The sequence below is a fragment of the Heteronotia binoei genome, chromosome 5 (genome assembly GCF_032191835.1).
Source record: "Heteronotia binoei isolate CCM8104 ecotype False Entrance Well chromosome 5, APGP_CSIRO_Hbin_v1, whole genome shotgun sequence".
In the NCBI taxonomy this organism is placed as follows: Eukaryota; Metazoa; Chordata; class Lepidosauria; order Squamata; family Gekkonidae; genus Heteronotia; species Heteronotia binoei.
Genome location: NC_083227.1, coordinates 24396304 through 24414272, shown reverse-complemented (window position 1 = coordinate 24414272; position 17969 = coordinate 24396304). Strand labels below are relative to the sequence as shown.

The following is a 17969-nucleotide window of genomic DNA, read 5'->3' as shown; positions in this document are numbered from 1 at the left end:
CGTCAAGGTCAGTCTTGTCTACTCAGACTGGCAGCAGCTCTCCAGGGTTTCAGGAGGAGGTCTTTCACATCATTTTCTGCCAGAACTTTTAACTGGAGATGCTAGGGATTGAACTTGGGACCTTCTGTATGCCAAGCAGATACTGTATCCCTAAGCCACAGCCAACTTCTTGGTGATGGTGCCTTGTTTATGGAATTCTCTACTGCACGGAATCAGCTTAGCTTCAAGGTAGTTCTGGATGTAAGCGGTGTCTGCCTTCCAGCAGATGATCCCGGATAGTGGTCTGTTTCTCAAACAAACAGCCCGGATTTTCCTCCTACGAGGACAAGGGGCTGCTAATGAACATTGTGCTGTGAGCCGCCCTGAGCCACGTGTTGGGAAGGGCGGGATAAAAATCATAAAATAAATAAATAAACATTGGGAGGGGGGCGGTGTGCAAAATTGCACCCTTTTCCTCTGTCTCCCCCTGCAAAAATGCAGTCCTCGCCTTAAGGAAACTCTGTCCTGATTTGTTCCTAGATCCAGATGGGCAGCTGTCTTGGTCTGAAGCAGCAGAACAAAGTAGGAGTCACATGGCACCTTTAACACCAACAAAATTTTATTCAGAAGGTAAGCTTCATATGCCTGCATACTTCTTCAGATGAGGGTCTTCCAATTTGTTTATTACACTATTTTGCTTTTTGATCCTAACTTTGTATTCCTTTATACTCTTAACACACCAGCTATATGTAGTTTTGCTCACTGTACCCTATCGCCTCATCTGAAGAAGTATGCAGGCATATGAAAGCTTGCATTCTGGATAAAACTTTGTTGGTCTTAAAGGTGTGACCGGACTTCTACTTTCTTCTACCGATTTGTCCCTGTTACCTACCAATGAAAGAATGTTCTATGATAGGGGTTGAGAGGCAAAATCTTCCCCTCTCTCTCCCCCCTCCCCTGAATCTTTGTCACTCTGGCCTGAAAGTAGGGTTGCTAAGTCCAATTCAAGAAACATCTGGGGACTTTGGGGGTGGAGCCAGGAGACTTTGGTGGTGGAGCCAATAACAACGTTGTGACAAGCACAATTGAACTCCACTGGGAGTTCTGGCAGTCACATTTAAAGGGACCGTACACCTTTTAGATGCCTTCCCTTCTTTGGAAATAATGAAGGATAGGAGCACCTTCTTTGGGGGCTCATGGAATTGGACCTCCTGGTCCAATCTTTTTGAAACTTGGAGGGTGTTTTGAGGAGAGGCACCACATGTGATGCAGCAGATTTGGTGCCTCAACCTCAAAGCACACATACACCCCAGACACCTGTGGATCAATTCTCCATTATACCCTATGGGAATCGGTCGTCATCGGGAATAACGGAGTGCCCAGCAGACATTTCCCTCCCTCCCTCTCCCCGTTTTCTGATGACCCTGAAACAGGGGGAAGGCCACCAAACCAGGGGATCCCCTGTCCCCACCTGGGGATTGGCAGCCCTACCTGAAAGGGTCCTTCTGTTCTGTTGCAGGTGCCCTTGGAGGAGGCTTCTGGAAGCATCTCTCAAGGGGACCAGGATGTGTGTGTGAGTGAGCAGAGGCAGCTGTGTGTGGAAACCAAGGAGGAGGAAGAGGATGATGAAGGTTCCCACCTACTTGGTAAGGAAGGGGCGACCTTTTGTGCTTGCAATCCAGGTTTTTGGAAGCTTTTTCTAGGATGCACAGGGGCTGCTCGGTTCTTTAGAACCTTGGGATCATAAAACAGCCTTGTGTGCCAAAACCTGACCCATTTGTGGAAGCGTATGTCAGCTAGAGCCCACCATGAGATGTGGAAGAGAGTCTTAAAGGGGGAAGAAAAGATAAGGGAGTGCAGAAGGAGAGGAACAACTTCAAAAACCTTCTCAGAATTCTGACGATGACTCTAATTAGTATTCTTTTCCTTTTGTTTTGTCGTTTACTTCTCTGGGCTACTCCACCGGCTGAGGGAGGTACATGCCTTCATAGTTAGGATGTGGTGGAACATTATGGGATTTGTTGTCGACAGCTTTCACGACTAGAGTCCATTAGCTGTTGTAGATTTTCCGGGCTGTGTGGCCGTGGTCTTGGCATTGTGAGACCTAACGTTTCGCCAGCAACTGTGACTGGCATCCTCAGAGGTGTAACCCAGAAAAGAAGAAGAAGACATTGGATTTATATTCCGCTCTCCACTCAAGAGTCTCAGAGCAACTCACAATCTCCTTTATCTTCCTCCCCCACAACAAACACCCTGTGAGGTGGGTGGGGCTGAGAGAGCTCTCCCAGAAGCTGCCCAGATGCTCTGTGATAACTATGGCTGACCCAAGGCCATTCTAGCAGGTGCAAGTGGAGGAGTGGGGAATCAAACCTGGTTCTCCCAGATAAGAGTCTGCAAACTTAACCACTTCACCAAACTGGCTCTCTACACAAAACTGGAGTTCTCTTGACCCAGAGAGAACTCCAGTTTCCTGGATTACACCTCTGAGGATGCCAGTCACAGTTGCTGGCGAAACGTCAGGTCTCACAATGCCAAGACCACAGCCACGCAGCCCTGAAAATCTACAACAGCCCATTATAGGATTATGGGAGCTGAATAGAAATGTTTAAAGCTGACAGTGAGGGGTATCCTTTGGTTTGGAAGCACATGTGGCTGAAGTGCTGTGGATCCCCAAAGTATGTAAGACACAGATCAGTCAGGCCCACTTGCTGCCCTTGGGCTCTGGATGGTTGGAACCTGGGCGCTAATTTTATTTGTCCCTTGATCCCTGCAGGGAATGCGTACAGTTTTGGAGAACAACATCCGTTATCAGAAAAAGCCAAGAATGAAGAGCTGAACAGCAGCTTCGGGGATCCAGATGGACCACAGAGGCAGGAGGGCAGCCAAATGCTGCAGAGGAGGGATCTACACATCCCTTGCCAAGGAAGGGACTTCCGGGCATTCCCAGTCCAGCACGAAAAGCCAACCCAAAAGAGAAAGAACAGATTCCTTAATGGGCACGTGGGAAGCCACAAAGGGGAGAAGATGAACAGAAACGTCAAGTTAGGGAAGAGCTTTGGGCAGACCCCAAGCATTTCTATGTCGCCAGCACCCCACGCAGGGGAGATGCTGTACAGCTGCTTAGACTGCAGCAAAACTTTTAAGATCAAGTCCAATTTCGTGAAACATCGGGCAATGCACGCCAAGGTGAAGCCATATAGATGTTCTGAGTGCGGAAAGAGCTTTGGACAGAGCGCAGGCCTGATTTCACACAAGCGGGTTCACACGGGAGAGAAACCGTACCGGTGCTCAGAGTGCGGGAAAAGGTTCAGTCACAAGCTGAGCCTCGACATCCACGAGCGAGTCCACAGGGGGGAGAGACCCTATCAGTGCTCGGAATGCAGCAAGAGCTTTTGCGACAAATCGAATCTGACGAAGCACAAGAGAATCCACACGGGGGAGAAACCATACCAGTGCTCGGAGTGCGGGAAGAGCTTCAATCGGAGCACGGCCCTCACTTCTCATCAGAGGATCCACACTCAAGAGAAGCCCTACGAATGCTCCACGTGCGGAAGGAGTTTCAGTCAGCGCACGACGCTTATATCGCACCAGAGAATTCATATGCCGGAAAATTCCCACACCGGTCTCCCATTACAATTAGGTCATCAGATTGAGTTCTGGCCTTCTGAGGTGCAGCGGGACGTTACATAAAGAAGGGCCCTTCTAGTGACCGCCCCTTTCCCTCAGTCCTTCTTGACTATGGAGGCTATGCTAGTTTTCTCTTGAAGTAGATGAAGCTTGGGAACATATTTCTGTTTTGCAAGACTTATACCTAGTCTGGGGGAACTGGCTGTCTCTGTGTGCTCTTATTATTGGGGAAGTGGTTCACTTGATAGTTTTTCAGTGCACGTTTTCATTGAATGCTTTGAAGAGTTTAGCTGTATTTTTATTATTTATATGTCACCTTGAGGAGCTAGAGGCAGGATAGAAAATAAATGACAAACATAGTATGCACTTGGTGTGTGACAAGGGCTCCTTGAATTTTCATTGATTGACAGAAAGCCGATTCTTTAAGCTTCTTGACTGGGGAAGCTGCCTGCCTTATTGAATGCCATACAAATCCTTTGCCATGCTGTCTTACCAGTCCTTAGAACATATGTGTGCCACATCATGCTAGAGAAGGGGTGGCCAAACTGTGTCTCAGGAACCACATGTGGCTCTTTCACACATACTGTGTGGTTCTCAAAGCCCCCACCAACCTGTTGGCTGGCTTGGAAAAGGCATTTCTCTCTTTAAATCACTTCTCCAAGCCAAGCCAGCCAGCAGCTTGAAAAATGCATTTAAAGTTGCTTTCTTTCCACCTCTCCCTCCCTTCCCCACTTATCTCCCTTCCTTCCTTCCCTGTCTTGTGGCTCTCAGACATCTGATGTTGATTCTATGTAGCTATTCTGTTAAGCGAGTTTGGCCACCCCTGTGCTAGAAAAACATGCTTTAACCTGGGAACTTAGTGCCCAAGAAATGGGGTTGACCCGTGGCTTAAAAGACTAGAAATATTCAGGATAAATTTTACCAGTGGCTTGTAGCTATGAGAGCTAAAAAATGAGAGCTCCATGTAAAGGGGTGATTTACTTCTAATTACCAGATGCTAGGGTCAATTAGAAGAGCCCCGTGGCGCAGAGTGGTAAAGCTGCAGTACTGCAGTCGGAGCCCTCTGCTCACGACCTGAGTTCGATCCCAGTGAAAGCTGGGTTCAGGTAGTCGGCTCCAGGTTGACTCAGCCTTCCATCCTTCTGAGGATGGTGAAATGAGTACCCAGCTTGCTGGGGGGAAAGTGTAGATGACTGGGGAAGGCAATGGCAAACCACCCTGTAAAAAGTCTGCTATGAAAACGTTGTGAAAGCAACGTTACCCCAGAGTTGAAAACGACTGGTGCTTGCACAGGGGACTACCTTTACCTTTTTAGGGTCAATTAGGGGAGGATTGTTACCATTTTGATCTATTTGCCAGCTTCCTAGAAACATCTGTAGCAGTAGAAAAGTGTGACAGTCCAGTAGCACCTTAAAGACTAACAAAATTTGCGGCAGGGGATGAGCTTTCTTGAGTCACTTCTTCAGAAAACATCTGGCTGTAAACATCTGGTTGGCCAATGGGAGATTGGTCTGCTTCGCTCTTCTGGTTGAGCTGTCTTCCTTTGGGAAGCAGAGGATTGTTGCAGTTCCCTGTAAAGAAGAGGGAGTGAAATTTAAAATGATTTCTTCAATTTAGCATTTTAAAAATCCTATATTTTAGAGTCACATTGTATTGCATGTAGTGCAGCAGGAGACCCCAACTTTTTCTGATGCTGTTGGCACCTTTGGAATTTAGATGCAGAGTAGTAGAGCCACCTGCATAATGTCAGGGAGTGAGATTGTGCTAAGCTCTCTTCAACGCTTCAAGCAGAAGCTCCACAACAAGGATACCTTTTACAAATGAACAGAATTGCTTTAAAATTGCAGAATTGCTGAGAGCCAGTTTGGTGTAGTGGCTAAGTGTGCAGACTCTTGTCTGGGAGAACCGGGTTTGATTCCCCTGCTTGGATGGCCTTGGGTCGGCCATAGCTATTGCAGGAGTTGTCCTTGAAAGGGCAGCTGCTGTAAAAGCTCTCTCAGCCCCACCTACCTCATAGGGTGTCTTTTGTGGGAGGAAAAGATTTAGGTGATTGTAAGCCGCTCTGAATCTCTGATTCAGAGAGAAGGACGGGGTATAAATCTGCAGTATTCTTCTTCTTAACGTATTTTCTTGCACACTCACAGCTTACATTCAGTCACACCATCAAGATCTTTGTGGTGTGGTGTCAGCTGCTTCTGAAGGAATTCCGCCCCCCCCCCTGCACAGCCAATCAGGTGTTTCTGCACAGCCAGTGAGATGTCCTCATGCTCACTTTCTAAAAAGATTTTACCAACTCCACAAAAGGTGACACTGGGCATCACATTGTGGACCCCTGCAATATAGAAACCATCAGCTTTCCTATTCTGCGCATTCATGAACGAATGCAGAGAAGGGCAACAAAGATGGTGAGGGGTCTGGAGACCAGGTCCTATGAAAGGTTGAAGGAGCTGAGTATGTTTAGCCTGGAGAGGAGGCGGCTAAGAGGTGATGTGTTCACCATCTTCAAGTCCTTCAAGGGCTGTCATATTGAGGGTAGTGCAGAGTTGTTTTCTGTGGCCCCAGAAGGTAGGACCAAAACCAGTGGGTTGAAATTAAATCAGAAGAGTTTCTGTCTCAACATTAGGAAGAATTTCCTGACCGTTAGAGTGGTTTCTCAGTGGAACAGGCTTCCTCGGGAGGTGGTAGGCTCTCCTTCCTTGGAGGTTTTTAAACAGATGGCCATCTGACAGCAATGAAGATTCTGTGAATTTAGGGGGAGGTGTTTGTGAGTTTCCTGCATTGCGCAGGGGGTTCAACTAGATGACCCTGGAAGTACCTTTCAACTCTATGATTCTATCTGGTCAAACATTGGCAGTTTCCATAGGGGGACTTACGTTTGGCTGGCACACAGTATGCCCTTGGGGGTTTTTTTTCCAAAAAACTTCCACATGACTCTGTGCTCTTTCCAGATCCAGCTTTGGGGGGTTGCCTGTTAAGAAAACTTCCACGGCTCTGACTTGAAGCAGAAATGGCCATACGATGGTGGGCAAAAGCCCTTGTGTGAAAACTCTGCCCACAGCCAATCAGGGTCAAGGACTGAGCTTAGCTCCATCTTCAAAATGATGGCAGCCGTTGTATTTCCCACCCTGGATTTAGCCCTTTACAAGGCTTTAGAATAAAAAACATCAACCACGGCTCAGACATGAGCCTGGGATCAGTTACTCAGTGGTGGGTGGGAAATTCTGGTCTGGGTGGGAAAGAAGTGGGGCATGGCAGTGCTGGGTGCAACTATGACACACATTGGGGAGTGGCGGTGGCTTAGTGGTAGAACATCTGCTTGGTAAGCAGAAGGTCCCAGGTTCAATCCCCGGCATCTCCAACAAAAAAGGGTCCAGGCAAGTAAGCATGAAAAACCTCAGCTTGAGACCCTGAAGAGACGCTGCCAGTCTGAGTAGACAATACTGACTTTGATGGACCCAGGGTCTGATTCACTATAAGGCAGCTTCATATGTTCATCCATGCTTTTCCCCAGCACTTTTTTTTTAAGCAGGAACTCCTTTGCATATTAGGCCACGCAGCCCTGATGTAGCCAATCCTCCAAGAGCTTACAGGGCTCTTCTTACAGGGCCTACTGTAAGCTCTTGGAGGATTGGCTGCATCAGCAGTATGTGGCCTAATATGCAAAGGAATTCCTGCTACAAAAAAAGCCCTGCCCATGTCCCTCAGTCTGCTCATGGCTGCTTGCACAGTGGAGGCAGCTTTTCCTGCACTGTGTGATGACCACAGCCCTTGTCTTGAAATACAGCCATTGTCCAGCATAGAATGAGCGATGCTGAATCACTCTTGACCCGATGAAGCTGCCTTGTCTGATCAGTCATAAGAACATAAGAGAAGCCACGTTAGATCAGGCCAATGGCCCATCCAGGCCAACACTCTGTGTCACACAGTGGCAAAATTTATATATATATATATATATATACACACACACACACACACTGTGGCTAATAGCCACTGATGGACCTCTGCTCCATATTTTTATCTAAACCCCTCTTGAAGGTGGCTATGCTTGTGGCCGCCACCACCTCCTGTGGCAGTGAATTCCACATGTTAATCACCCTTTGGGTGAAGAAGTACTTCTTTTTATCCATTTTAACCTGTCTGCTCAGCAATTTCATCGAATGCCCACGAGTTCTTGTATTGTGAGAAAGGGAGAAAAGTACTTCTTTCTATTTTCTCCATCCCATGCATTATCTTGTAAACCTCTATCATGTCACTCCGCAGTCGACGTTTCTCCAAGCTAAAGAGTCCCAAGCGTTTCAACCTTTCTTCATAGGGAAAGTGTTCCAGCCCTTTAATCATTCTAGTTGCCCTTTTCTGGACTTTCTCCAATGCTATAATATCCTTTTTGAGGTGCGGCGACCAGAACTGCACACAGTACTCCAAATGAGACCGCACCATCGATTTATACAGGGGCATTATGATACTGGCTGATTTGTTTTCAATTCCCTTCCTAATAATTCCCAGCATGGCGTTGGCCTTTTTTATTGCAAACGCACACTGTCTTGACATTTTCAGTGAGTTATCTATCACGACCCCATCAACTTGTATTTGTAGCTGGGATTCTTGGCCCCAATGTGCATTACTTTGCACTTGGTCACATTGAACCGCATCTGCCACGTTGACGCCCACTCACCCAGCCTCAACAGATCCCTTTGGAGTTTCTCACAATCCTCTCTGGTTCTCACCACTCTGAGCAATTTAGTGTCATCCGCAAACTTGGCCACTTCACTGCTCACTCCCAACTCTAAATAATTTATGAACAAGTTAAAGAGCATGGGACCCAGTACCGAGCCCTGCGGCACCCCACTGCTTACCATCTCCATTGCAAAGACTGCCCATTTATACTCACTCTCTGCTTCCTATTACTCATCCAGTTTTTGATCCACAAGAGGACCTGTTCTTTTACTCCATGACTCTCAAGCTTTCTAAGGAGCCTTTGATGAGGAACTTTTTCAAAAGCTTTCTGGAAGTCAAGATAAACAACATCTATCGGGTCTCCTTTGTCCACATGTTTGTTCACCCCCTCAAAGAAATGTAACAGGTTAGTGAGGCAAGATCTTCCCTTACAGAACCCATGCTGAGTCTTCCTCAATAGCCCATGTTCATCAGTGTGCCTACTCATTCTGTCCTTGATAATGGTTTCTACCAATTTTCCCGGTATTGAAGTCAGACTGACTGGCCTGTAATTTCCCGGATCTCCTCTGGAACCCTTTTTAAAGATGGGGATGACATTTGCTACCTTCCAGTCCTCAGGAACGGAGGCAGTCATCTGTCTAGCGTGGAATTGCCTACTCCTGTTAGCAGTTCTTTCTCTGCCTGAATTCCCAGAGATCCATTAGTGGGTGTTGGAAAGATCTGCCAAAGAACCTTTTAACTCAGCACACAATACAAACATTTCCTCACAGAGCATCAGCTGTTTCCCTGACTTGTTGGATTTTGGCCTAGGGATAGACATAAGAACATAAGAGAAGCCATGTTAGATCAGGCCAATGGCCCATCCAGTCCAACCCTCTGTGTCACTTGGTAGCCAAAACCCCAGGTGCCATCAGGAAGTCCACCAGTGGGGCCAGAACTACAGGAGCCCTCCTGCTGTTGTCCCCCACCCCAAGCACCAAAAATACAGAGCATCACTGCCCCAGACAGAGGGTTCCCTCTACACTTTGTGGCTAAAAGCCACTGATGGACCTCTGCTCCATGTTTATCAAGTCCCCTTTTGAAGCTATGCTTGCAGCACCCCTTTTCCTTTGGCAGTGAATCCCATGTGTTCATAACTCTCTGGGCAAAGCAGTACTTCTTTTTATGTGCTCTAAGTCTTTTCATTTTACCTGCTCCTTAATTTCATTGAGTGCTCAGTTAGATACAGTACTAAGTGCACACGCAGGCTCACTAATCATCAGAGAGAGCAAGTTATGCTAATCACATCCTTAAATAACCAGAAGATAACTTATTATCAAATAAATTATTTATTTATTTAATTCAATTTATATCCTGCCCTCGCCGCCGAGGAAGGCTCAGGGCGGCTCACATGGTCATGCATATGCATGAATATAGACATATCATAGAACATAAAAACAATAAAAGCAATTTAAAACATAAAAATTGACATTTCAGGTGCTATGATCTTAAGTGTGTTGTCATCTTGGTGGAACCTCCTCCACAAACAGTTCCTGGCCTGATTTGCATTGTACTGACCAATGCAGAAACAGCCAAAACCTTCCTTTTTAAGTATTTTAAGAACATAACATAAGAACATAAGAGAAGCCAAGTTGGATCAGGCCAATGGCCCATCCAGTCCAGCACTCTGTATCGTGGCCAATATATACACATATATACATATATATACACACTGTGGCTAATAGCCACTGATGGACCTCTGCGCCATATTTTTATCAAACCCCCTCTTGAAGCTGTCTATGCTTGTAGCCGCCACCACCTCCTGTGGCAGTGAATTCCACGTTAATCACCCTTTGGGTGAAGAAGTACCTCCTTTTATCCATTCTAACCCGACTGCTCAGCAATTTCATTGAATGCCCACGAGTTCTTGTATTGTGAGAAAGGGAGAAAAGGACTTCTTTTTCTACCTTCTTCATCCCATGCATAATCTTGTAAACCTCTATCATGTCACCCCTCAGTCGACATTTCTCCAAGCGTTTTAACCTTTCTTCATAGGTAAAGTGTTCCAAACCTGTAATCATTGTAGTTGACCTTTTCTGCATTTTTTCCAATGCTATAATATCCTTTTTGAGGTGCGGTGACCAGAATTGCACACAGTATTCCAAATGAGAAATGTTATTGAAATTGCAAAGATGTAAAAAGGGAAAGGGGAAAAGGGAGAAAGGAGAAAAGGTAATTTGCAAACATATACAACTGCTTTAGCCATTAATACAAAAGGTATATATAAAGGTATGGCATGGGATGGAGAAAGTAGAGAAAGAAGTACTTTTCTCCCTTTCTCACAATACAAGAACTCGTGGGCATTCGATGAAATTGCTGAGCAGACAGGTTAAAACGGATAAAAGGAAGTACTTCTTCACCCAAAGGGTGATTAACATGTGGAATTCACTGCCACAGGAGGTGGTAGCGGCCACAAGTATAGCCACCTTCAAGAAGGGTTTAGATAAAAATATGGAGCACAGGTCCATCAGTGGCTATTAACCACAGTGTATGTGTGTATATAAAATTTTTTGCCACTGTGTGACACAGAGTGTTGGACTTGATGGGCCGTTGGCCTGATCCAACATGGCTTCTCTTATGTTCTTAGGTACATATTTAAACATAACATCAGGAGTAAGAGTAATTATAAGTTGGTAGATGATCTGCTATAATACTGTCTTACATAGAAAGTACATACATTATGTGTAGTTTCAGCAAAGAGTTACAGCTATCAAAGATGGGGTTTATCACAGATTATCAGGCCATACATATGAAGGTGTCCAAAGAGTCTGTCTCTAGAAACAGCCAAAGTTTTAAGGCTGACCCAGGAACAGAGGCAGCTTATGTTCCGGCGGAAGGTGAGCAAAAGCTCTCAGGACCACTGCAGCCACCTGGTTTTGTGAGGTGACTGCTATGCGGAGTAGCTCCCCTGAGCCGCCAACCTGGCTTTTCAAGGGAAGGATAACCCCATTCCAGAAAAAGGGAGGCACACAAAGATTTAGTATTAGACATAACGTCAGTAGAAGATAACTCCCTTTTTGATGGCAAACCTGGGAGTAAATGCTGTCATTTCTGCCTCCCAATTTCTTTGGTTTTCTTCAAAACTCCCCATGAACGGTCAGGGGAGTTCCTGTTTATAGAAGAAGAAGGAGAAGAAAAAGAAGACTGAAGATTTATACCCCGCCCTTCTCTCTGAATTAGAGAGTCAGAGTGGCTTACAATCTCCTATATCTTCTCCCCCCACAACAGACACCCTGTGAGGTGGGTGGGGCTGAGAGGGCTCCCACAGCAGCTGCCCTTTCAAGGACAACTCCTGCGAGAGCTATGGCTAACCTGAGGCCATTTCAGCAGCTGCAAGTGGAGGAGTGGGGAATCAAACCCCGTTCTCCCAAATAAGACTCTGCACACTTAACCACTACACCAAACTGGCTCTCTTGCAGGATTTCAGACTGGAAGGAAAGCCAAGCTTCTCCCCCATGGACGTGTGGCATCCTCTGGGGCCTGGGGGTGGTTAGGGTTGCCAGGTCTCTATTGGAAAATACCTGGAGGCTTTGAGGGTGAGAGCCAGTTTGGTGTAGTGGTTAAGTGTATGGACTCTTATCTGGGAGAACCGGGTTTGATTCCCCACTCCTCCACTTGCACCTGCTGAGATGGCCTTGGGTCAGCCATAGCTCTGGCAGAGGTTGTCCTTGAAAGGGCAGCTGCTGTGAGAGCCCTCTCCAGCCCCACCCACCTCACAGGGTGTCTGTTGTGGGGGAGGAAGGTAAAGGAGATTGTGAGCCTCTCTGAGACTCTTTGGAGTGGAGGGCGGGATATAAATCCAATATCATCATCATCATTATCCAGGAGAGGGTGGGGTTTGGGGAGCGGAAGGGCCTCAGTATGGAAGAATGCCATAGACTCTACCCTCTAAAGCAGCCATTTTCTCCAGTGGAGCTGACCTCTGCCAGCTGAAGAAGAGGACTGCAGATTTATACCCCGCCCTTCTCTCTGAAGCAGGGACTCAGAGCGGCTTACAATCTCCTTTATCTTCTTCCCCCACCCTGTGAGGTGGGTGGGGCTGAGAGGTCTCTCACAGCAGCTGCCCTTTCAAGGACAACCTCTGCCAGAGCTATGGCTGACCCAAGGCCATTCCAGCAGCTGCAAGTGAGGAATCAAACCTAGTTCTCCCAGATAAGAGTCCGCACACTTAACCACTACACAAAACTGGCTCTCTGCCAAGCTGGAAATCAGTTGTAAAAGCGGGAGGTCTCCAGGCCCCACCTGGAGGCTGGCAACCTTAGATCGGCTTGACTACAGAAATCAGTTCCCCTTCTGGGGAAAGGGCCGCTTTGGAAGAGGGTGGATTTCAGGGCAGCCCATCCGTACGGACCTCTCCCCTTCTCAAGTCCCTGCGCTCCCGAGGCTCTATCCCCAAAAACTTCCCGACCTGGAGAGTTGGCAACCCCAGAACCCGCTCCTATGATGGGGGGGGGGGTATATTCTAATATGTAAGGATTACAGTGAGAGAGCCCGCAGTCCTAGAGAGGCAGATGGGGGGGCGGGGGGGCCGGCAGCCATTTCTTATCCTGCCCTGGCCCGTCGGTTTTTATGACTCTTGCTTGAATGGCTGCGGGGGAATCCGGTGAGCTCAATGGGGCTTCGGGGGGCGGTGAAAATTGCAGGGGCGGGGGTGTGTTGGGAGCTGTAATGCAAGACCCAAAGCAGGGAGAAAAGATGGGAAGCAGAGAGAGAGAGACCTCCCCACCCGCAGGTGCCCCTACTACACCCCCCCCCCCGCATCATCTCTTTGCAAAGCCAGGCAAATCCCTAAACCGCAGAACAAAAGGTGCCCTGCAGGAAGGGGGAGGAAAGTTGGGGGGGGGGGGCGAGGGGTCACGGCTGGGGGAAGGAGATTTGGGGGGAAGGAGAGGCGCCCCCCCCCCAACTCGTTTTCGCCATCCCCTTCTTGCCCCAGCAGAGTTGGGTTTTCCTCCCACCCCCCTCGGCTCCATCCCATGCCCAATTCCCGGCTCCAAGAGAACTATGGTCTGCTGTCTCCCTCTGCCCCACTGCAGAAAATCCCTCAGCAGCTGCTGCATCCAGTGGCGGATTGGGTCGAAAAATATCGGTTGCCAGGAGACAAAGGGGGCCCACCCACAACTATGAGGCTATCATTTAACATTTATGAGAAATAAATACATAAATACAGTTTTCTAAAAAAAACACGTAAGTGAGGAAAAGATACAAACAAAGCTCTTGCGAAATAAATGCATATATTTTATATATTTAGTAATTACAGCGTACAAGAACTGGAAGAACGAGGTGTGCTTATCTCTTTTCAGTAGCACTTCTCTGCCTCCCCCCCCCCCCATAGCCAGTGGGGGCCTAGGAAAGTGGTCTCCTGTTTTTATTTTATGATATGGTTTTTATTTTATTGTTGTGATGTCAGAAGCATAGACAGCTTCAAGAGAGGACTGGATCAACATATGGAGCAGAGGTCCCTCAATAGCTATTAGCCAAAGGGTGTAGATGGAGCTCTCTGTCTGGGGCAGTGATGCTCTGTATTCTTGCTGCTTGGGAGGGGGGCGGCAACAGTGGAAGGGCTTCTAGTGTCCTGGCCCCACTGGTGGACTTCCTGATGGCACCTGGGCTTTTTTGGGCTGTGTGACATAGAGTGTTCGACTAGATGGGTCATTGGCCTGATCTAACATGGCTTCTCTTAGGTTCTTAAGTGACATTGAGCCCCACTGGGCCCCCCTGCACACTGAAATTTGTCTAACTATGTAATTTCAGGCTTCTGAGGGACGCCAGATTTCTCCGTGGTGGAGGGAGAGTTAGAGGTGCCCTCACACTGGAGAGCCAGTTTGGTGTAGTGGTTAAGTGTGCGGACTCTTATCTGGGAGAACCGGGTTTGATTCCCCACTCCTCCACTTGCAGCTGCTGGAATGGCCTTGGGTCAGCCATAGCTCTGGCAGAGGTTGTCCTTGAAAGGGAAGCTGTTGTGAGAGCCCTCTCAGCCCCAGCCACCTCACATGGTGTCTGTTGTGGGGGAGGTAGATAAAGGAGATTGTGAGCCACTCTGAGATTCAGGGTGGAGGGCAGGATATAAATCCAATATCATCTTCTGTTTGGAAATCCTTGTCTCCTCTAACTTCTCAGGTGCTCTTTTACTCCATTGGGCATGTAGGAAGGGGGTCAGGTTGCCATCTCCAGGTTGGGAAATTCCTGGAGATTTGGGGGTTATAATTGCAAGGAGACCACTTTTCAAAGCAGCCAGTTGTCCCCACAGGCTCTTCCACCCTCCTCTTTGTGCTGTTCTAATATTACTTTACTGCAGGGGCATCAAACTCATTTGTTATGAGGGCGAGATCTGACATAAATGAGACCTTGCTGGGCTGGGCCATGTCGGGCTGGGCTGGGTGTATTCATATTTAAGATTAGGTAGCAGAGATAGAAACTTTATAAAGGACACAGACAAACACAATTAAAGATTTAAAAAAACCTTAAAACATGCTTAAAACATTAGCACTTGTTGGTCTTAAAGGTGCTTTCTTTGTATTTCTCCCATGGAATCCAGGGAACTGGGCAAAGGAAGCTCTGGCTCTTTCTTTCCTTCCCCGGGGGACCAGGAGGGGGAGGAGTCTCAGCCAATAGAAGGAAGAGAGGCTTGGCTTAGTAGCTCTGCTGTGAGATTGAGAAAGCCTGGTAAAGCAAGCTCTGCCTCGCCCCCCTTACTCTCTAAGGGAGGAGCCTCAACCAAAGGAGAAAAAAGAGGTTTTGCTATGTAGCTCCTGTGCAATTGAGCAAGCCTGCAAAGCAAGCTGTGATGCAGAAGGAATCAAGAGAGAGGAAGAAGGAAGCAGATGACAGCCAGTTGCTTGGGGGCCTGTTAGGAGCCCTCCGGGGGCCTGATTCGGCCCCTGGGCCATATGTTTGACACCCTACTTTACTGTTTCTGTTCTAGACCCCCTCCCCATACACACACACAAGGACCATCATTCTCGTGATGTACAAAATGCTTCCTCCTTTCTCTTCCAGGGTTAGGTGTCCTTTGAAGAGGTGGCTGTGTATTTCATCCTGCAGAGCCCAGCCCAGAGAGCTCTATACAAGGAAGTCATGCTGGAGAATTTTCGGAATGTGGCCTCTCCAGGTGAGGATCCTCTTCTTTTGGGCTGTCTTCTCCTCCTTGCTGTGAGGAGCGACGGTAAGGAAGTCCTCAGTATGGAAGGACATGATCAGGCTGTCTGCCCTGGGCCCAGTGGCTGATCTCTACCACTTTCCATGTTCTTTCCTCTGATGTGGGTCCCTTCCTGGCACTCCTCTGGCTGGACCGCATCAGGGCATTAGAGGAGGCACCAATTAGTCTGTGGAAGAAGAAGAAGAATTGCAGATTTATACCCCACCCTTCTCTCTGAATCAGAGACTCAGAGCGGCTTACAATCTCCTATATCTTCTCCCCTTTATTTATTTAGTAAATTTCTATTCCACCCATTCCCTGTAGGGCTCAGGGTGGAGTACAACATATGATAAAACAATAAAATACAATAAAAACATTTTATAAGCAGACAACTCAACAGCACTCAGATTACCATGACATCACATATTGTTCAGCCTAGCTATCTCACATGATATCTCATAGGGATGGCAGTTTTTATTCCATTTCCTAGCACAGATGACAGTGCTGGCTGGGGAGGCCAACCAGATCAAGAATAGATGCCCGCAGCCTCAGCTAAAAGCCTGGTGGAACAGCTTCGTTTTACAGACCCTACGGAAGGCTAATAAGCCAGGTAGGGCCCGGATCTCAGTAGGGAGCTGATTCCACCAGGTTGGGGACAGGACTGAAAAAGCCCTGGCCCTAGTTGAGGCACGGCGGCCGTCTCTTGGGCCTGTGAGGTGGGTGGGGCTGAGAGGACTCTCCCAGCAGCTGCCCTTTCAAGGACAACCTCTGCCAGAGCTATGGCTAACTCAAGGCCATTCCAGTGGAGGAGTGGGGAATCAAACCCGGTTCTCCCAGATAAGAGTCCACACACTTAACCACTACACCAAACAGGATGTTTCATCAGGGGCTTCGTCCAGTCTGGGTTTTGCCTTTCCTGGGCTTAGAAGTGACTGTGGAGGAAAGCCAGCTGGCTTCTCTGCTGCCTTACTTAGTTCTCAGCAGGCATTTCACTCTGATCTGGGCAAGGAGTAGGGCAAAGAACTGCAAATGGCAGGTGGATGATCCTTGGCCCCACAGTGTACTCCAGACCCCCCTATGACTGGCCTGCAATACTCCCTCTAAGCTGTGGAGTCACGTGAGCAAAAATTCTACTTTGTGAGCTACTGGCATTAAAGTTGTGAGCTACTGCTTGAATTAGTTTGCTCTGGGGCTGTTTTTCCTGAGCTAAGACAAAAATGTGTGAGTCGGAGGCTAAAAACGGTGAGCTAGCTCACATTAACTCAGCTTAGAGGGAACACTACTTGCCTGTTTGGTATGGTGGTTAAGTGCGTGGACTCTTATCTGGGAGAACTGGGTTTGATTCCCCACTCCTCCACTTGCAGCTGCTGGAATGGCCTTGGGTTTGCCATAGCTCTCACAGGAGTTGTCCTTGAAAGGGCAGCTGCTATGAGAGCTCTCTCAGCCCCACTTACCTCAAAGGGTGTCCGTTGTGGGGGAAGGAGATAAGAGAGATTGTAAGCTGCGCTGAGACTCTGATTCAGAAAGAAGGGCGGGTTATATAAATCTACAGTCTTCTTCTGCGGTGTGTTTCTAGAGGGACAGAGTCAACCTGACTTGGAATCGCTGAATTTGTCTGCACCCAGTAAGATCATAATTTTGTTTTCCCTGATAAACAGGCCCTCTGATTGTCAAACCTGACCTCATAGCCTGGCTGGAGGAGAAGGAAGAGCACAGTCTCCAGTCCTCTAATGACAACGACGAATTGGCAGGTAGCTGTTTAGATCTGTCATGGGACTGCATGTTGCCTGCACTTCCTTTTGAGGGCTCAGCTTCCCTCAGAGGGGGACGAGGGAGTGGGGGAGGGGCTTCACGCAAGGTCAGGGACTTAGTGTCCTGAAATGGATTTGCAGAGGTTGGGAGGAAACGTGGCCTGAAGAAGTGGGGATGGGCTGGTGAGGGGAGAGATGTGGGACAAACTCTCCTGAGCCTTCCTTGGTTAGTTTCAGCAGGAACTAATTTGCATATTAGACCACATCCCCTGGCATCACCATTGTTTCACCAGGGCTTTTTGGTAGAGAAAGCCCAACAGAAAGTTGCATATTAGGTCACACACTCCCTAAGGCCAAGCCAGCTGGAACTGCATTCCTGCTCAAAAGAAGTCCTGGTTTCAGTGTCTTGAATTCTGCCACAAACCCAATCCAGAGAGGGATTCTCTAGTTACTGACAGAGAAAATGTGTCTGTCTGCAGCAAAGAAAAGAGTTTGCCACCATCTTTCATTCTCACCTTCTCAGGCAGCAGCAGAAAGACACTTCTGATGCCTTCTCCACCTCCTTATGGTGAAAGAGAGAGATCCATGATGCAGCCAACACAGGTACAGGGTGAGGGAAGGGTCACTGGGGAGACATAGGAACATAAGAAGAGCCCTGATGGATCAGACCAGTAGTCCACCTAGTCCAGCATCCTGTCTCACACAGTGGCCAGCCAGTTCCTCTGGAGAGCCATCAACAGGGAATAGGGGCCAACACATTC

General features: G+C 47.9%; 1 protein-coding gene across 1 annotated transcript in view; it reads left to right on the top strand.

The window, feature by feature from the left end:
* The window catches only part of LOC132571853 (zinc finger protein 91-like), a 30309-nt gene that overhangs the window by 4338 nt on the left and 8002 nt on the right, over positions 1-17969 (top strand). The window contains exons 3-7 of the mRNA XM_060238647.1: positions 1499-1625; positions 2753-3660; positions 15325-15430; positions 17116-17208; positions 17732-17811. Of these exons, the coding sequence (XP_060094630.1) occupies positions 1499-1625; positions 2753-3660; positions 15325-15430; positions 17116-17208; positions 17732-17811 (1314 nt within the window). The remainder of the gene's footprint in view (positions 1-1498; positions 1626-2752; positions 3661-15324; positions 15431-17115; positions 17209-17731; positions 17812-17969) is intronic.